This window comes from Puma concolor, chromosome A1 (assembly GCF_028749965.1).
Source record: "Puma concolor isolate L17-30 chromosome A1, mPumCon1.1.hap2, whole genome shotgun sequence".
Lineage (NCBI taxonomy): Eukaryota > Metazoa > Chordata > Mammalia > Carnivora > Felidae > Puma > Puma concolor.
In genome coordinates, this window is record NC_141667.1 from 31,412,169 (window position 1) to 31,428,543 (window position 16,375).

Sequence of the window (16,375 nt, forward strand, 5' to 3'; positions counted from 1 at the left end):
AAGTTCAGAGAAAATGTGGGGAAGAGACACACAGAGTCGTTAACAATGGGAAGGCACAAGAGTAATCTTTCTTCTTTTTGTTACTGTTCTAGTGAATTGTCCACCTCTCGATACTATACCTGTCTCAATACGTGGGTATATATACGCGTAAACACAGGTGCATACGCAAACACACAGAATCAGGGGAAATTTCAAAAATTTCAAAGATTTTGGCAAACGTGTGGAGTTGGACACTTTTTTTTGAGAGAAGAGAGAGAGAGTGCGTGCAAGTGTGGGAGGAATGGAGGGAGAGAGAATCCCAAGCAGGCTCCATGCCCAGCACTGAGCCTGATGTGGGGCTTGATCTCACCACAGTGAGATCTTGACCTGAACCGAAATGAAGAGCCGGATGCTTAACCAATGAGCGCCCCCCAGATGGCCTGAGTTGAACATGTTTTAACTTTTCTACCATTGATTCAAATTTGGACCTAAGACACCATCCTGGGGGGGATTTTTCTTTAGCACTGAATAATCTCAGATCTCAGATCACCTAGAAGAGGGCGTGTGAGTTCCTGTAAGTCAAAGCTGTTACATATCATCTCATATTTTGTAGCCTGACATAATAAGGCTCGATCCTTGCTCACGTCACACATCACTGCAGGTCAGTGAGGAGTTTGGGTGGGGGTGGCCTCTGTGCCATGCAGTCATTCAGGGACACAGGCCCCTGCCTTCTAGGGCTCTGCCAGGCCCTTAGAATCCTCCCCTGCTTCCTGCATTCAGCTAGCAGGTGAGGGACGAGAGGGTGCATGGAAGATGGTAGGAAGTTTTAGGGGTCAGACCTGGGATGCGTATAATACTCCCACCCACAGTCCACTGACCGGAATTCGGTTATACTACCCAATTCACTCAGGGCAGCTGGGAAATGTAGGTTAGCTCCATACCCAGGAGGAAGAGAACATGGCTAGTTCTGCCACAGAGGGATTTCTAACAGCACGCTTCTTTCTTCAGCTTTCACCCTGACCATCCCTCAATTCAGAGAGTCCTTGAGATCCTATGCTGCAACACCCTGGCCTCTGGAGCCCCAGCATTACCTTTCCTTCATGGAGTTTGAGATCACGTTTCGGCCGGACTCGGGTGATGGTGTCCTCCTCTACAGCTACGACACGGGCAGCAAAGACTTTGTGTCCATCAACATGGCAGGGGGCCACGTGGAGTTCCGCTTTGACTGTGGCTCTGGCACTGGTGTTCTCAGGTAAGGGCTGAGACCTTTAGGGGCTCCTTTCCGCCCAGAAAGCTCAACAGCGGTCACTTTGGAAAAAGATGCCCCAGTCCTGATAGCTTGCACTATTCCTGTCGTCCCTCCGTGGTTCTCTTTTCCGAAATGTGTCCTGGTGGTATGACATACTTCATTATGGATCATTCTCTCCTACTGGCAAGTTTTCCTTTTGTCAAGTAACTCCCCGGCAGGTAGCAACTCTCTGCTTCAACCCATGGATAGGCTGCCTTCATTTTGCACAAGGCCATCACAAAAACCTGATGAATTGTAGTTGATCAGTCCGTGCTCCTAGCATCATTTTGTGGGCACTCCGTCAATAGAGGGTGACCAGGAAAGAAGTATTAACAGAAGTTGAATGGACAGACATGCCCTTGGTGACCTGACTTTGATTTTTTTACCACCCTCTCGCATTGTTTCTTTGATGGTGACTAGATGGTTAGCACATCTCTGACCATTCTCCAGATAAAGGAGTCTGACAGCGAATCTGCAAATCACAGAGGCACATCCCTGACCGATATGTTTGAGAAGGCGGTGTGATGAGTGGTTTCAATAGCGTGGCAGTGAACAGGTGCTTCTGAAGTACTTGCTGGTATCTGCAGAAGTGGCTCTGGGTCCTCAAACCTTTCCTCCTGTTATCTAGCTTGTACTATTAATTTACTTAGAAGATCAATTGTTCCCGTACAGCGCGTCACGAGTTTTACAACACCCTCAGAGCCTGATGATGGTGGATACAGACGTTTCTCTTATTTGTTTATGTCTCCCTCTTCACACTGTGTTCCTTCCACGGTAGTTTTTACCCTCCAGCCAGAGGCCTGCTAATCTAATGCAGACATGCTTCTTGTTCCTATATTCGACGAATTCTCTTTTGAAACTCACTACGATGTTTCCTTCAATGGTGCCCCGCAGCAGGAAATCCAAAGGTGGTGGTTGTTTTAAAGGAAATTGCAGGCTGCATTCAATTGTAATTTATGCTGTTAGACTGTCATTTTTAGGAAGACTGCGGGAGAGATGTTACAGCCATACATCGCCCTTAATTGCTGATCATTTCTCACGGCCGATGGGAAATGCTTGCTGCATTAGGTTTCAAGAATTCTTAAAAAGGACAGTTCATTTTTGTCCTATGACTGAATTCCTGCACGTCACTGACACCTCCCACCTTGGGTCATGGGCAAACATTTTTGTGCCTCTGGTTATACAAAAACATCCTATGTCTCAAGACAACTTTGGTGGGTGTTTAATTGATTCAATTTACATAAGATTATGCAAAACAGTCTAAGCAATTCACGTAGAACTGTTTGTCAAGTTCAGAAGGGAAGATACCTTAAATATCACCTTGTACTTTCAAATGGCTTCCTCCTGGATAAGGAATGACCAGAAAGAGTGAGGGGGAGGGTCGGGCTCATCAGCCCTCCTCTTGGGCAGATCACACCCCCCCCCCCCCCCAACGGCTCCCCTCCATGGTGGCAGCTCCAGCTCTGGGGTCACAGACACATAGGACCTTAGTGTCCAGCATTTCTCTCTTTCATCATTCTGTGCCTATTTGAGACAAGAAGTGTTATTTAATTTTTTTTTTAATGTAAGATATCGTTTCCCTGCCTGTCAGAAAAGTGCCTGGAAAAAGAATTCAGAGTATCAGGTGTAACGAAAAGAAGGCAAGTGCCCAGAATGTCCAAGGGAAAGACCACCCCTGTCCCATCCCCTCCCCAGGGTAACCTGACAACAGGGATTACTGTGGGCGGGCGTTTCAGGTGCCCCGTTGCAAGATGTTTATTCTGAAGATCATTTCTAAGACTTCCTGCTTGATTAAGAAAATTCAGTAAAATCCTGAACCACAGGAAGTTGTGGAATTGGCCAAATCATTTTAACTTTAGGAAAAGGATGAGGTGGTCAAATTCATTATGAGCTCGATTCAAAAATCGAGGCAATTGAAATGAGCTCGTGACGGCTGTGATCGATATAACTGTGCAGAGGAAGGCAGGGTATTGACAGGGAATGACCTCTGCAGGACAAGAACACGACTAAGGCGGTTGTACTTATTGTGGAGATGGGGCTGCTTAAAGAGTGCCTCTGGTTTCTTTATTGCATATTGATTTAGCCAAGGTGATTAAATTCTAATTGCTAAGGACAAATCACAAAAGCATTTGCCAGAGCAAAAAAATCAAGTGAGGGGGTGGAGACCTTTCAATAATTGTGCCCGTTGGTATTCCTGACAGTTTTCTAAGGATGATCCAGGACCAAAAAATAATTGGGAGGTTCAGTGAAGGCCAGGAACTAGACATCATTAGAAACACAAATGCAATAATTATCCTCTTCTTGCATACCTCACTGTCCAAAGTAGCGTGCAAAACTCTTATTGAAATCGTTTAAACTTCAAGCACTTTCACGTTGAATTAATTGAATTTTTAGTTTTAATCCTTTTCACAGTATCAGACAACATGGACTCTTTCCCCCCGCCAGCGTTTTATTATGAGAAATTCTAAACATGTGGAAAAGTTGAAAGAATTATACAGTAAACATCTTTATTCCTCCCACCTGTCATCTATAATTAACATTTTGCTATATTTGCTTTATCACATGTCTAGCTATCCTTATATCCATCCATCCATCCATCCTAATTTTTTATGCATTTCAAAGGATGCCGTAGCCATCAGCACACGAAAGAATCTGTGGTTTACACTACAGTCCAGGTAATTTTCTCATTTTCAAAGCTTGTGTGCAACTATGATCACATTTCACTGTCACCTGTCCTCCAGGACACCAGGCTCATCTTACCCACATTCCAGGCTTGTTGGAAGTAATAAAATAAAGTGATAATTGCAATGCTCCTACCATAAAGGGGTCCAATAAACGGACCGAGCGCCGCTGTGTTTACTAAGCAAGAGTGATTGTTTTCTTGTGACGGAATAAATGAGGTAGCTAAGGTTGCATCGGTTCATCAGGGCAGCTTGATGAACACTGTCCATACCACCACTGATGCTATCCCACGCTCAGCTTCCTTCCTTCAACAGGAGTGAAGACCCCCTCGCCCTGGGCCACTGGCATGAGCTGCATGTGTCTCGCACAGCAAAGAATGGTATCTTACAAGTGGATAAGCAGAAGGTAGTGGAGGCAATGGCAGAGGTAAGAAGGACACGTGTCAGTGCAAACTGGGTTACTGTTTTCTTCCTGTCCTGGAGAGAAAAGCAGCAGAGTAATGGCTAAGTACATGGACTCCAGGGCCAGATTGCCTGGCTTAAAACCCAAGCTCCCCACTGGGCAAGTTACTTAACCTGTCTATTCCTCAGCTGCGAATGGGGTCATAATAGCAGCAGTCTCACAGGGCCGTTGCAAGGATTAAGTGAACTAATACAGGTACATCGTTTATGAAATCACTTGCCACCCCCACCCCTACCGCCAATCCCTGTCTTTGTTGAGTCAGTGTATAATGTAGTAGGTCAGGACATACATTGGAGGTCAGGCCAGTGTTGTGGGGGCCACACATCTGGCAAGAACACAGCTCTGATGCCAGGCTCCTGGACTCCAGATCTAGCTCCATTACTTACCAGTAGTGTGAACTCAGATGGGTCACTTGACCTGCAAGTTTGTGTTTTCTCATCTATAAAGTGGGGATAATGGCAACCATAATAGCGCCTACTTTGTAGAGTTGTGCCAATTAAAATAACTATATGTGTAAAACACAACAGTACATGGTCAACACTATGTAGCTTTACTTATTCCTGTTGGTTAATAGAGTACTCTCATGACCTCAAGAGCACAGAATTTCTACTCAAATTTATAACTTTCACCCATGATCTTATTTCCAAGGTCGTATCCAAAGAAAATAACATTAAAAAATTTTTCTTTAATGTTTATTTATTTTTGAGAGAGACAGAGACAGAGCATGAGCGGGATAGGGGCAGAGAGAGAGGGAGACGCAGAACTTGAAGCAGGCTCCAGGCTCTGAGCTGTCAACACAGAGCCCGGTGTGGGGCTTGAACCCACGAACTGCAAGATCATGACCTGGGCCGAAGTTGGATGCTTAACCGACTGAGCCACCCAGGTGCCCCAAGAAAATAACATTTTTAAGAAAAGATAAGAGAGATTTGTTTTAAATTTTAACCTACTAGGATTCTTTACACACAAAAAGTTTAGTCCCCTAAAGGGGACTTAGGGTTTCCACTATTTTAATTCCCAATGTCATTGTTCTGTGCATCACCAGATTTAAAGAGGGCATTTGTGAATGTGGGTATTCTGATAAGAAAGTGGATTGGTAGAAAAAAGAAAAGGAATAAAAAAAGACTTTTGGTGAGGAAAGAGGTATTTGGTTGAAGAAGAGAGCAGAAGGAAGAACACGTATGTCCCAAGACCAGTATCAGAGATGGTAGTGGTGGGAGGTCCTGTCAGAACCAAGGACTTTCTCAGGATAAGAAGAATCCCCAACTGGGTTCTGCTTCAAGAGGTGAGCACTCTTCAAACCTAGAAAATGTTCTATATATGTATTTGTGGAAAGAAGGAAGGAAAGAGAGAGGGAAGGAAGGAAAATAGAAAGGCAGGAAGGAAGGCAGAAAGGAAGGAAAGGTGGATGAAGGGGAATGGATTTTAAAGGGAGAACAGGAGTAATTTCTGGTATGATCCAGAAAATTCTAACAACTGACTTCAGTCCAAGATAGAATTAGTAGCTCACAACTATAGACTTGACTAGACTTGACTATATGTTGACTTAATATAAATTCGAAAAAGCATTGTATCTCTGTAGGCCTTAGTTACAAACATTTGTAAAACAGGAACAAAAGTTCAGAATGGAATATTTGCAGGTGGTAGGGTTAAGGCCTTTGATTATGAAGAAGAAACTCTTTAGGACACAGTATTTACTGTTGGGATCCTACAGTGAAGAGACAACACAAAGGTAAAAACCACACCTCAGAATTTCTATTGCTACAATATTAGAGAGTAAGAATTCAACCAACATGGTAGAACCAGTGCCTCCCTATTGGCTTTTTGAATGGACCAAGCTGGCTGGAGTGCTGCCCACCTGGAAAGCAGTGTGCACATGTGGGTACAGGTGTAGCCAATCTGTGTGCATGTGAGGGTGTTTTGTTTTGTTTTGGGGTTTTTTGAGGCAGCTCTGAGACAGGAGTGGGAAGGCCCCATGCTTGATCTCAGTGAGTTGAGCCTTAATCACATCTTCCTCCAGCAGGGGATTCTGCTCCCCAGCTGTCCATACCATGTTCAAAGGCATAGGTGACTCTTTCGGTTAGAGAGCAATGGGATTAGGAGTAGTGGTCTTAGAGCTTAGAGATGGGTGGGATGAAAGAACTCTTCTGGGGATTAACCCAGGGCCTAGGCCCCTCAGTGTCCATGCGAAAGCCAAACTCTGGGTTGCTCAGCTGAGAAATACTAACAGCCAAGGGTTGAGTCTATGCCAGACTTAAGGATGGGATGTGCCTCTGAGGGTTCCAGAAAACCCTAACCAGCAGCTTTGCTCAGGTTTTCCAACCACTTCCAGCTAAACAGAAGTGGCAGATCTAGACGCGAAGCCTCCTTTCGGTGGGGTCTGTTTGCTTTTCTCCTGCGGTTCCCTGTGGGTGTGGCAGCTGCAGCCCTGTCTCCTGTCAACAGGAGGGAGGGGGGGGGGCAGAGGCTGGCGGGGGCAGGGGGAAGGGGTGCAGGGGAGGGTTTTGATGAGAAACCAAAAGGAACCAGCTCTCACCCCATGAGGCCAGGTCCTGTTCACTGGATACAACTGTAACTCAAAGGTTTTTCAAAACAGCCTGTTTCTCTGACATCCCTTTGACCCTGCAACCTTTCTCCTTTCCACTTACTATCTTATTTTAACTTTAGAAGAGCTAAGACAGTGATTGGGGCCTGGGGGGGGCGGGGGCGGTGTGGTAACAGCTCCCTCCAGGGTCAGCATTCCATCCAGCCACTACAATTCCTGAAAGGCCTTCTGCTTCTTTAATGAACACTGCCTTCCCCTCCCCCTCCCCAAACCCCTGCCTAGTTAAATAAGAACGCTGCCCCAAGGTTACTGATGGAAGGCAATTCTGTCTATGTTCCAATCAAGACCTCCATGCTGTTCCCTGGTGGGACCTGGGCACTGTGAGACTCTCCTAGATCCTGTCCCTTCCTCTCTGTTCTGTCTCTCCTTCTCTATATTGACCTGACCCCAAGTCCGTTCTCCTCCCTCTGGCCTGTAATCTGCCTAAAACACAGATATAACTATTTTCTTTCTGCTTAAAGCTTGATGCATTTTGGGTAGAGGGCGTTTCTAAGCATGCAGTATCTGGCCCCTCCTTGCCTCTGCCCTTATACCTACTATATTCCTCTCAAGCCCTGACTTTGACTGATTTCTATAATTCTGACTCTTTACTACCTCCCAGACTGTCTGTGTCTAGGGTAGGATATGTGCACTCCCTCCTCAAGTGCATCCAGAGTCCCCTGAGCAGCCCTTGCTGAGCTAATCCCACCTGCCCATTTATGTGTCTGGATTCTGCCTCTGAGGGCAGAAACCAGGTCTTCCTTATTTACTGTTGTTTGTCTAGCATTTAGTGCCTGGGACACAGTAGATGCCCAGTAATATTTGTTAAATTAATGACTAAATGCTGCTATTATTTATATTTCCTTTTACCATAAATCAAAGGAAATAATGATTTATGTTAGAGTCTCAAATTTCCATTTATCTCTATTTGTTGTCTTAGGACATTTTCACATTTTGCTTCCAGCTCATGTGTGAAAGAGTTTAGACATTAAATATTATACACAGCTTGTTGTCTAGCCCACCCGTTAGAGTTTAAGCTGTTGACATGACTGGTAACAGGGCAAGGCTTTGGGGGTTGACCTGGGTAGTTTTCTGAGAATTTGGAAAAGAGAAGAATTTCTCTACCCTTTGTAGTTGATAGCAAGGAATGCCTCCCACCCACCATGCCTTCCTTTTTTCTTGGCCTGAAGAGGTTTTATTTTTACCACTGCCTAATATAACAATAGCTGGTCAGACTGGAATGCTGATTAATCATCCAACTCTGGGCAAAGTGCTAAATCGGTGGGCTCTCTGCCTCCAAGAGAGGCTAGGCTGCGCTCAAGCGGGTCGCAAACAGCTCCAGAAGATCAGCTACAATAAGGATTTATTTCTTACTTGCACTACATGTCCATCAACGTTCAGTTGCAGCTCTAATCTGACACCCCAGCTGAAGGAACAGGGAGAGAGGGAGAGGGCACTGTGAGTCACCTTCTGGCTCTGAAACCTTCTGCCCGGAAGTGATTCATTTCCCTTCTGTTCATGCTTTATTGGCTGAAGCAGGTTACCTGGCCCCACTCAAGAGCAACAGGTTGAAGGTCATCTCCCTGCAGGGAGAAGGGGCGCTTCTGGAGACGCGCTGAATACTGGTGGACAGTGATGCGGCCCACCACATTCACCGTGACGTGTCTATGTGGTAGATATGATGGCTGCCATTTTATAGATGATGGAACTGAGTCCCAGAGAGGTTAATACATTTCCAAACATACAAACAGGCAGTAAGGTCGCAATGCAAAACAACGTGAAAGTCCAGCCGGCCTGTTGCGGTGGGTCCTCAAGGTGTCTCTACCGTTTGGCAGACCTTACTACCTTTTCTGAAGCTAAACCATGTTTTGGTTTTCATCTGTTGGCAGGGAGGCTTCACACAGATTAAGTGCAACACGGACATTTTTATTGGTGGAGTCCCTAATTACGATGATGTGAAGAAGAACTCGGGCATCCTCAAGCCCTTTAGTGGGAGCATCCAGAAGGTACAGGCTTCACTTTTGCATGTTTATTGTGTGACCTTGACTACAGACAATGGAATTAAGAACCGTGATCAGTGGAATCTGCAGGATCCAAAAAAGAAGCTTGGAGGAAGTTTTCACGTTTTAAGGTTTTCTTTTTTTAATGCTAGCAGCATAGCTTTCCAACCCCATTTTCTTATAACGCCTGCTCCTGGGCCCCCGTCCAGCAGACATTCCACGAAAGCAACTCAATGAAGATGAGTCTTTACAATACATCCACCGAAGGATCCAGGCATTGCTGGGGGAGGCAGCGGGCATCAGGTGGCTGCAGACAGGCTTCTACCAAAGAGAAGGAAGCCAGTGGAGTCTCAGAGCAACTCTTGGCTCTGTGCTTCTCTCTGAGGTGCCTTTGAAGTTCCTGCTCAAGTCAAGAGCCAACTCTCATCCCACCTCCACCCCCATTCCTACCCCTGCAATTAAGCAGTTGCAGCTCATCAATCATGTAACCACGCTCTTAAGAGCAGAGATTAAGGAGTCCTTCCATAGAAGGTTCAGGGGCGGGGGGGTGGAATCATGCAGCCAGTGGAAGATACAGGACATTGACCCCACACATATTTGTCTGTGATCCCTTCTCTTGGGGCTGCCCATGACCTCTCCAGTTTCGATAATATGTTTTGTCTGTAACAGAGGTGCAGGCTGACTCACCAAACCAGATTTCCAGGACCATCAAACATTAGGGAAAAAAAGCATTTGAAGAAAAGCATATTCGATTGCTGGATGTTAGCTTTGTCCTGTTTTCCTTTAGCAACCAGTGGTGGAATGCGGGCCATTGGTCTTTCTAGACTTGGGGTGAAACATGAGAGAGGCTAAAATGAAGGCAAGACAGTGAAAGAAAGCCCTACTGTGATTTGCACATCTGGGCACTAGGAAGGGCCCCGTGGGGCTCTGTTCCCCTCCTCTTGTATCCCAGTGTGGAGCACAGAAAAGGGGTCCAGTCAATATTTGCTGACTCTGAGGTGTTTCCCTTTGTTGCTGAACTGTGATGTCAGCGACACCTCATCTCAGCCCATTGTCAGTGGGTCTGGCCATGTTTCATCATGCATTTGAAATTCTCACTGAGAAATCAAGCTGAGATGCTAAGAGGTCTCACCCGCCTCCCTCCCTGCCCTTGTCAGGCTTTGCCCTGCCCCCTTCACGTGGCACACACAACCCTTTCCTCCCCACGTCCCGGAAAGGCCACCCGCCCCTCCCAGTGGCTGAGTCACTGGCTGTGCCACGTCCTGAAGGGGATGGTAGCCTCTTGGCCTGTCTCAAGGACGTATGACTGAGTTTCACAGTCTTTCCCTTGAAGCACGAAAAGGGGAAGATTGTAGAAGGATTCTGACTACTCTCTTGCAGCTGTAAGATTCAAGACTGGGAAAAAGTGTTCTCCTAACTCTCCTGACACCCTCCAAGGACTAGGCAGGCCTATGGAACCATGGATTAGTGGCAGGAAGGACCATGGCTAACCTCTTAGGACCCCCTGCAGGGTGGGGGTCTTTCTGAGAGGTGTTCTGTCTCCTGGTTCTGCAAAGCCTGCCTGACACCAAAACACCCAACAGCTCAAGGTAAACACACTCTCCAAGTGGAGGGCTGAAAACGTTGGGTCCCCCAGACGTTATTTGGGGCTGGGAAACCCAGTGACCTCTCCCTGTAATTCATCATTTTCACTAGACCCCCATTGCAGGGAAAAGGGAGTGAAGGCAATGGAGCCCTCTTGTCCCAGTGAATTTGCACAGCAATGACAAGAATGTGATCTGAGTGTCACTTTTTTTTTTTTTTTTTTAATAGTGGGGAAGGGGATGTGGGGAAGGGAATTCAAGAGTGTCAGGGAGAGAGGATAACAGGAAGGGATGGGACAATCTGGGAGACCCCACTGATGGAGCTGTAGATGACACGAGACCATCAGCCAGAAGAACACAGCGGTACAGGGAGAAGCTTCCCCCAGCCCCATTGCCACTAGAAGGCGTCAGTCCCCCTTTGATTTCTGCCTGCATGATACTTCGTTCTGTATTCTTCCCCACTTGGCTTTATAGCAGCACCTCTCAACCTTGGCTGCATTTTAGAATCACCTGGGAAGCTTTTAAAAGTTACTGTTGACTGGATCCTGCCCTCAGAGCTTCTGATTCCATTGATCTGGGTGAGACCTGGGGCATTAGTGTATTTCTTAAAGTCCCCCAGGCGATTCTAACAGGCAGCCAGCTTGAGAACCTTAATTTTGTATTTATTGAGACTTCTTTACGACCTCCCGGAATCTTCCAGGACCAGAGGACGCTTTACTCTCTGCAGATTCTCCCAAGGGCCACAGAGCATCACTTCAGTGCCTGCATCACTTACTGGGCGGTAAAAACAGGAACCAGACACTTTCTCTTTTATGAAAGCTCCCCCATCACATGTAGCTGAGGTTAACAGGCTGAGGGGAGCTTTAGCAGACTGCAAAGATGTTTTCTGTGTTTACATTTTCTCCCGAAGATCATCCTGAACGACCGAACCATCCACGTGAAGCACGACTTCACGCGGGGCGTGAACGTGGAGAACGCAGCCCACCCCTGCGTGGGGGCCCCCTGCACGCACGGGGGCAGCTGCCGGCCCAGGAAGGACAGCTATGAGTGTGACTGCCCCCTGGGCTTCGAGGGGCTCCACTGCCAGAAAGGTACACGGGGCGGGGCTCAGGCGCTGCACCGGGGAGCAGAGGGGACCGACTTTTCCAGAAGGATCTGGCAACCCCGGGACAGCCGTGCCAGTGGTTTTTATCATTGATTTCAGTAACGTATTCAATAGCATATGAGATGGTTAATTGTTACATTAAACAAGAATTGAAATGCTGAAATGCCTCTGTAACAGTAGGTAAACGGCTTCTTTCCTGAGAATCCCCTCAGGGTCTAGCCACCAAAAGGTTACATCATAGTGTAGGGGGGTTCCCAGGACCCCTGCACCTGAGCCATGCCTGTCCTCGTAGGTGGAGACTTTATAGGCTGGTAACTATTTTGACCCCTTCCTGCGAACGCTATAAAGTGTTCTAGGGGCGCCTGGGTGGCTCAGTCGGTTGAGCTTCCGGCTTCGGCTCAGGTCATTATCTCACGGTTTGTGAGTTCGAGCCCTGTATCGGGCTCCGTGCTGACAGCTCAGAGCCTGGAGCCTACTTCCGATTCTGTGTCTCCCTCTCTCTCTGCTCCTCCCCCTCTCGTGCTCTGTCTCTCTCTCTCTCTCAAAAATAAATAAACATTAAAAAAAAGTTAAAAAAAAAAAAGTGTTCTGTATGTGGCTGAGAAATCGCACCAAATACAGAAATGTATAAATTCTAAATAGGTTGCTTCAAACTACAAGTACAAATAACCTTCTGTAAAGTGCTGTTTTCATGCTGTTTCCTCTGTGCCTCAGTTTCTCATCTGTAAAACGGGAATAACCAGGCAATAGTGTCTAACACAGTAGTGTCCTCATTTAGTCCACATGAGATGATGCATATTGCTGAGACAATGCCTGGTAAGTACTCAGCCAGGACTAGCCATGTTGTTACTGGGGAGAAAAATAAAATGCACTACAGGTGCGGTGAGCTACTCAGCTCCCTACCTTCCGTTGTCTGAAAGCTAGAGCAAGTCACAGATGGTGAGTCCCTGCTGGACTGAGATTTTCACATCTGCCCTAGGGAGGCAGAGGCCACGGATCTGGTATCTAGAAGAGGCCTGCCAGCATATGGTTATCATGTTGGGCCATATGGATCTTCTTGTTTCCAACATCAGTATGGCCTCACCTGTCCGGGAACTAATAAAAAAAGGTAGACAGGCCAAAAGAAATAAGGCAGGGGGCAGCCTAAGTGAAGGGATGTGCTCTCTCTCTTTCCTGTTTATTTCCAGGTTCCCGATCTTTATCAGAATTAAGGCTTAGGGAAAGACTGTTAAGTTACAGGTAGATATTGCGGTATATGGAATGCTAGGAGAAGTTGTTTTGCAACAGTCTTGGGAAATATGAATGCTAATTTGCTGGCTGGAAGCCTGAGTAGTATTATATTTAAATGAATTCTGAAAACTGCCTGGCAAATTATATGAAATATATTTATTAACATAGCTCACCCTAGCGGTGAACCTCCAAAGAAGAGTAATTGATCCATTTCTGAAAGATCCTGATTATAATTCTAACAAGCAAATCGTTGTTTAGCTAATAGTGGGTTCTTGCAGAGATTTAGTTCGAGAGTAGCCCATTCATTCAGAAAATTGAGTTTGGATTTTACACATTAGTGTTTGAATTTCCTGGGTCTCCAATTTTACCACAGGCAATTCAGGTTTGCTCCTGCCTTAAATGCTAACATTAATGGTCAATATATAAAGTCCAGGCTTAAATGAACATGCAGCTTTGAGAACGAAAGGAAGAAGAACAGGATAATTTGTGATCTTGTTAACCCCCCTTTCCCACTGTAGAATATCAGCCATGGCAGGTGCAAAGCGCTCACATTTATAGCTTCGTAACTGTAGGTTCTGGTTCAGTGAGAAACACATCTCACCGGAATGAGGAGTCAGATCTCCATGCAGGGCCTGGGCCTCCTGGCAAGATCCAAGGGAATGGACAGCAGCCGGGGGAACGTGAGGGGACGTTTAGGCCTCTTTTTCTGCAATGTGCTCGGCTAGAGTCGAGAGTAAAACCCAGGCAGACTATGAAATAAAGATAATGCTCCTGGCAGAATGGCAGCTGTTGCCAACCCTAGGAAGATTTATACATGGGGAGCATGGCCTGTATCATGTCTTCTCCCATCATGTGGCTTGAGAGGATTAATGCGCCTGGGCACAGGTTAGGGCTGTTAAGGACAATTTTTTTCCAGGCCCCAGCAGGCACCCAGTGGTATGCAGTTGCCATACAGACTCATTGGGGTGAGCATCTAGTCCTGAGTAAGGATGGGAAAGAGAGGGGAGAGAGATAGGCAGCTACACTCTTCCTTAGAGATGCATAAGAACATTCTAAAAGTTGGGTGGATTCTTAGTCGGGGAGACCAAGAATACTTAGAAGCCATCCTTGGTTGTCAGGATGAATCCTGACAAGTAGACAGGAGACAGTCTTGTCAAATCCAGCAAGGTGATCCCTAGCTTCATAAGTTAAAAGTTTAAATTTTTCCCCCTTCCCTGACAATGTTTCAAAAGCAAAAACCTATTCATAGTATCCCCTCCAGAAGTTAAACCAGTCCTTTTACATTGAGCGACATATTGCAGACGTCAGCCAGCATCTGACCTCATTCAGTCCATACCACCTCCTTCAGGAATTTCGTTTTGGGGATCCTCGTGAGTCTAGTTTTCTCCAACCCGGTCAGGGAGTTTGTGGCAGGCAGGCGGTTTCCACGAGGGCCCTCGCTGGGAGATGGACACTCGTCCTCACCACTTGGTGGCACAGGAGGACTGGAGCCAGAAACTCACACGAGTCCTGGAGTGGTGCTAGACACTCAGACCATCGCTATGGTTTGGGGACCTCCCCCTTTGTTCTTGCAAGGCTGAGCCCAGACGGAAGTCGGGATGGGGCTCCCGCTGAGCTCCTCGCTGCTCCCAGGGCACAGCAGGCTCCCCGCAGCGCCAGGAGCTACAGAAACCTGAGCCTCTCCAGCCCAAAGTGGGGAACCCACCAGGACAGGAGAAGCCAGAAGTTCTTCCCCCCCCCCAATAATTTTTATTTTATTTTATTAAAATTTTTTAAATATATATATTTTTGTCAAGTTAGCTAACATACAGAGTATACAGTGTGCTCTTGATTTTGGAGGTAGATTCCCATGATTCATCGCTCATATACAACACCCAGTGCTCGTCCGAACGAGTGCTCTCCTCAATGCCCATCACCCATTTTCTCCTCTCTCTACCCCCACCCCCAACCCTCAGTTTTTTCTCTGTATTTAAGAGTCTCTTATGGTTTGGCTCCCTCTCCATTTGTAAGGTTTTTTGTTTTTTGTTTTTTGTTTTCCCTTCCCCCATGGTCTTATGTTAAGTTTCTCAAATTCCACATATGGGTGAGAACATATGATATCTGTCTTTCTCTGACTGACTTATTTCACTTAGCGTAATACCCTCCAGTTCTATCCACGTTGCTGCAAATGGCAAGATTTCATTCTTTTTCATTGCCGGGTAGTATTCCATTGTATATATGTACCAGAAGTTCTAACCCCCAGCCTGCTTCTAACTTCAGGTGCCTACAAAAACCATAAAGCCTGACTTTGGTGATTCTCTCACCTTCCATTTGGGGGCTCTCACACTTAGATGCCTCCTGCCACCTCAAATTTAGGCATCCCATATAGCACCCCAATATGAGACCCCCTTCTCATTTCACCAGAGGGGCATCACCAAGTCTTCCCTCCTCATATAATGTATGCCCCATCCTAAGGGATTTCTGTTCTCTCTACTCTCATCCAGATTTACCCATCTTGTGTCCAGTCCCTCAGAGTTCCTGTATCTAAGTGACCAGCAAGTTAAAGCAGAGTTTCACAAGGCTCGTGTAAAAAATTAGGTTCTAACAAATATTAATGACTGCTTTGAGCACACACACACACACACACAGACAGGCAGACACACAGTCACATACACAAAATGGCAGTGGGGTTCCGTGGTCAAATAAGCTTGGGTAATCCTGAGCAACCACAATTAAACAGCTCTCTCTTCTGCGGGACTTCTCAGGGCCTTGGCGATGATCCGAGTGTCTATGACAAGGGTACAGGGTACAGCTTCTTCCTCCTGGGCTTCTCCCAGCCAAGGGCACACAGGCCACCTGGGAAAGAACTCAGCCCTGGCCCTCCCTTCCCTTCCCTGCATTGCCGAGAAGCTTGGGCTCAGATCGTGCAGGACCCTGCAGGCCACTAGATGGGGGTGTTCCTCTGTAGCAGGTGGGCTGTACCCCACTCACCACTGACAGCCAAACCGGTTTGGTCACATATGTGTCAGGGAAGCGCAGTCCTAAAAGATCGGGTCTTGCCTTGTCATTACAGATACACCACAAATGCAACATTTTGAACATTTTATATTGTACTTAGCAAATGGACAGCTGGGTCTGATTTAGATGATTTTGTTATTTATTTATTTGGTCCCAGTGTATGAAAAAACAGCTTCAGTAAATATAGGCCATAATATGTGAAAACTCAGTATATAGAACCACAGATTAAAAAATATATTAATTATGCATAATACAGGGAAGTTTTTCCCCTTGGGATGCTGTATCATTAAACAATGGAAACATGTGGGGGTGGTCGGCCTAGATGTTGCTCTTGAGATCCTTGACAGCTGGTCATAAAGAAAAAGGTATTCTGTTGTTGTTCACTCTGTGCCTACAGAGTAGGCGTCATGTAACCAAGAATTCTGTACCAAGTAGAACTTTCCAGCAAGGGATGGAGCTGCCCTGTGG

The 16,375-nt window shown here is 46.4% G+C and overlaps 1 protein-coding gene across 2 annotated transcripts in view; it reads left to right on the plus strand.

Annotated features, from left to right (window-relative positions):
- Positions 1 to 16,375, plus strand: part of EGFLAM (EGF like, fibronectin type III and laminin G domains) — a 187,149-nt gene that overhangs the window by 149,943 nt on the left and 20,831 nt on the right. For both annotated transcript variants that reach the window (XM_086677412.1, XM_086677413.1), the window contains exons 15-18: positions 988 to 1,231; positions 4,264 to 4,375; positions 8,882 to 8,998; positions 11,486 to 11,666. In XM_086677412.1, coding sequence (XP_086533538.1) covers positions 988 to 1,231; positions 4,264 to 4,375; positions 8,882 to 8,998; positions 11,486 to 11,666 — 654 coding nt within the window. The remainder of the gene's footprint in view (positions 1 to 987; positions 1,232 to 4,263; positions 4,376 to 8,881; positions 8,999 to 11,485; positions 11,667 to 16,375) is intronic.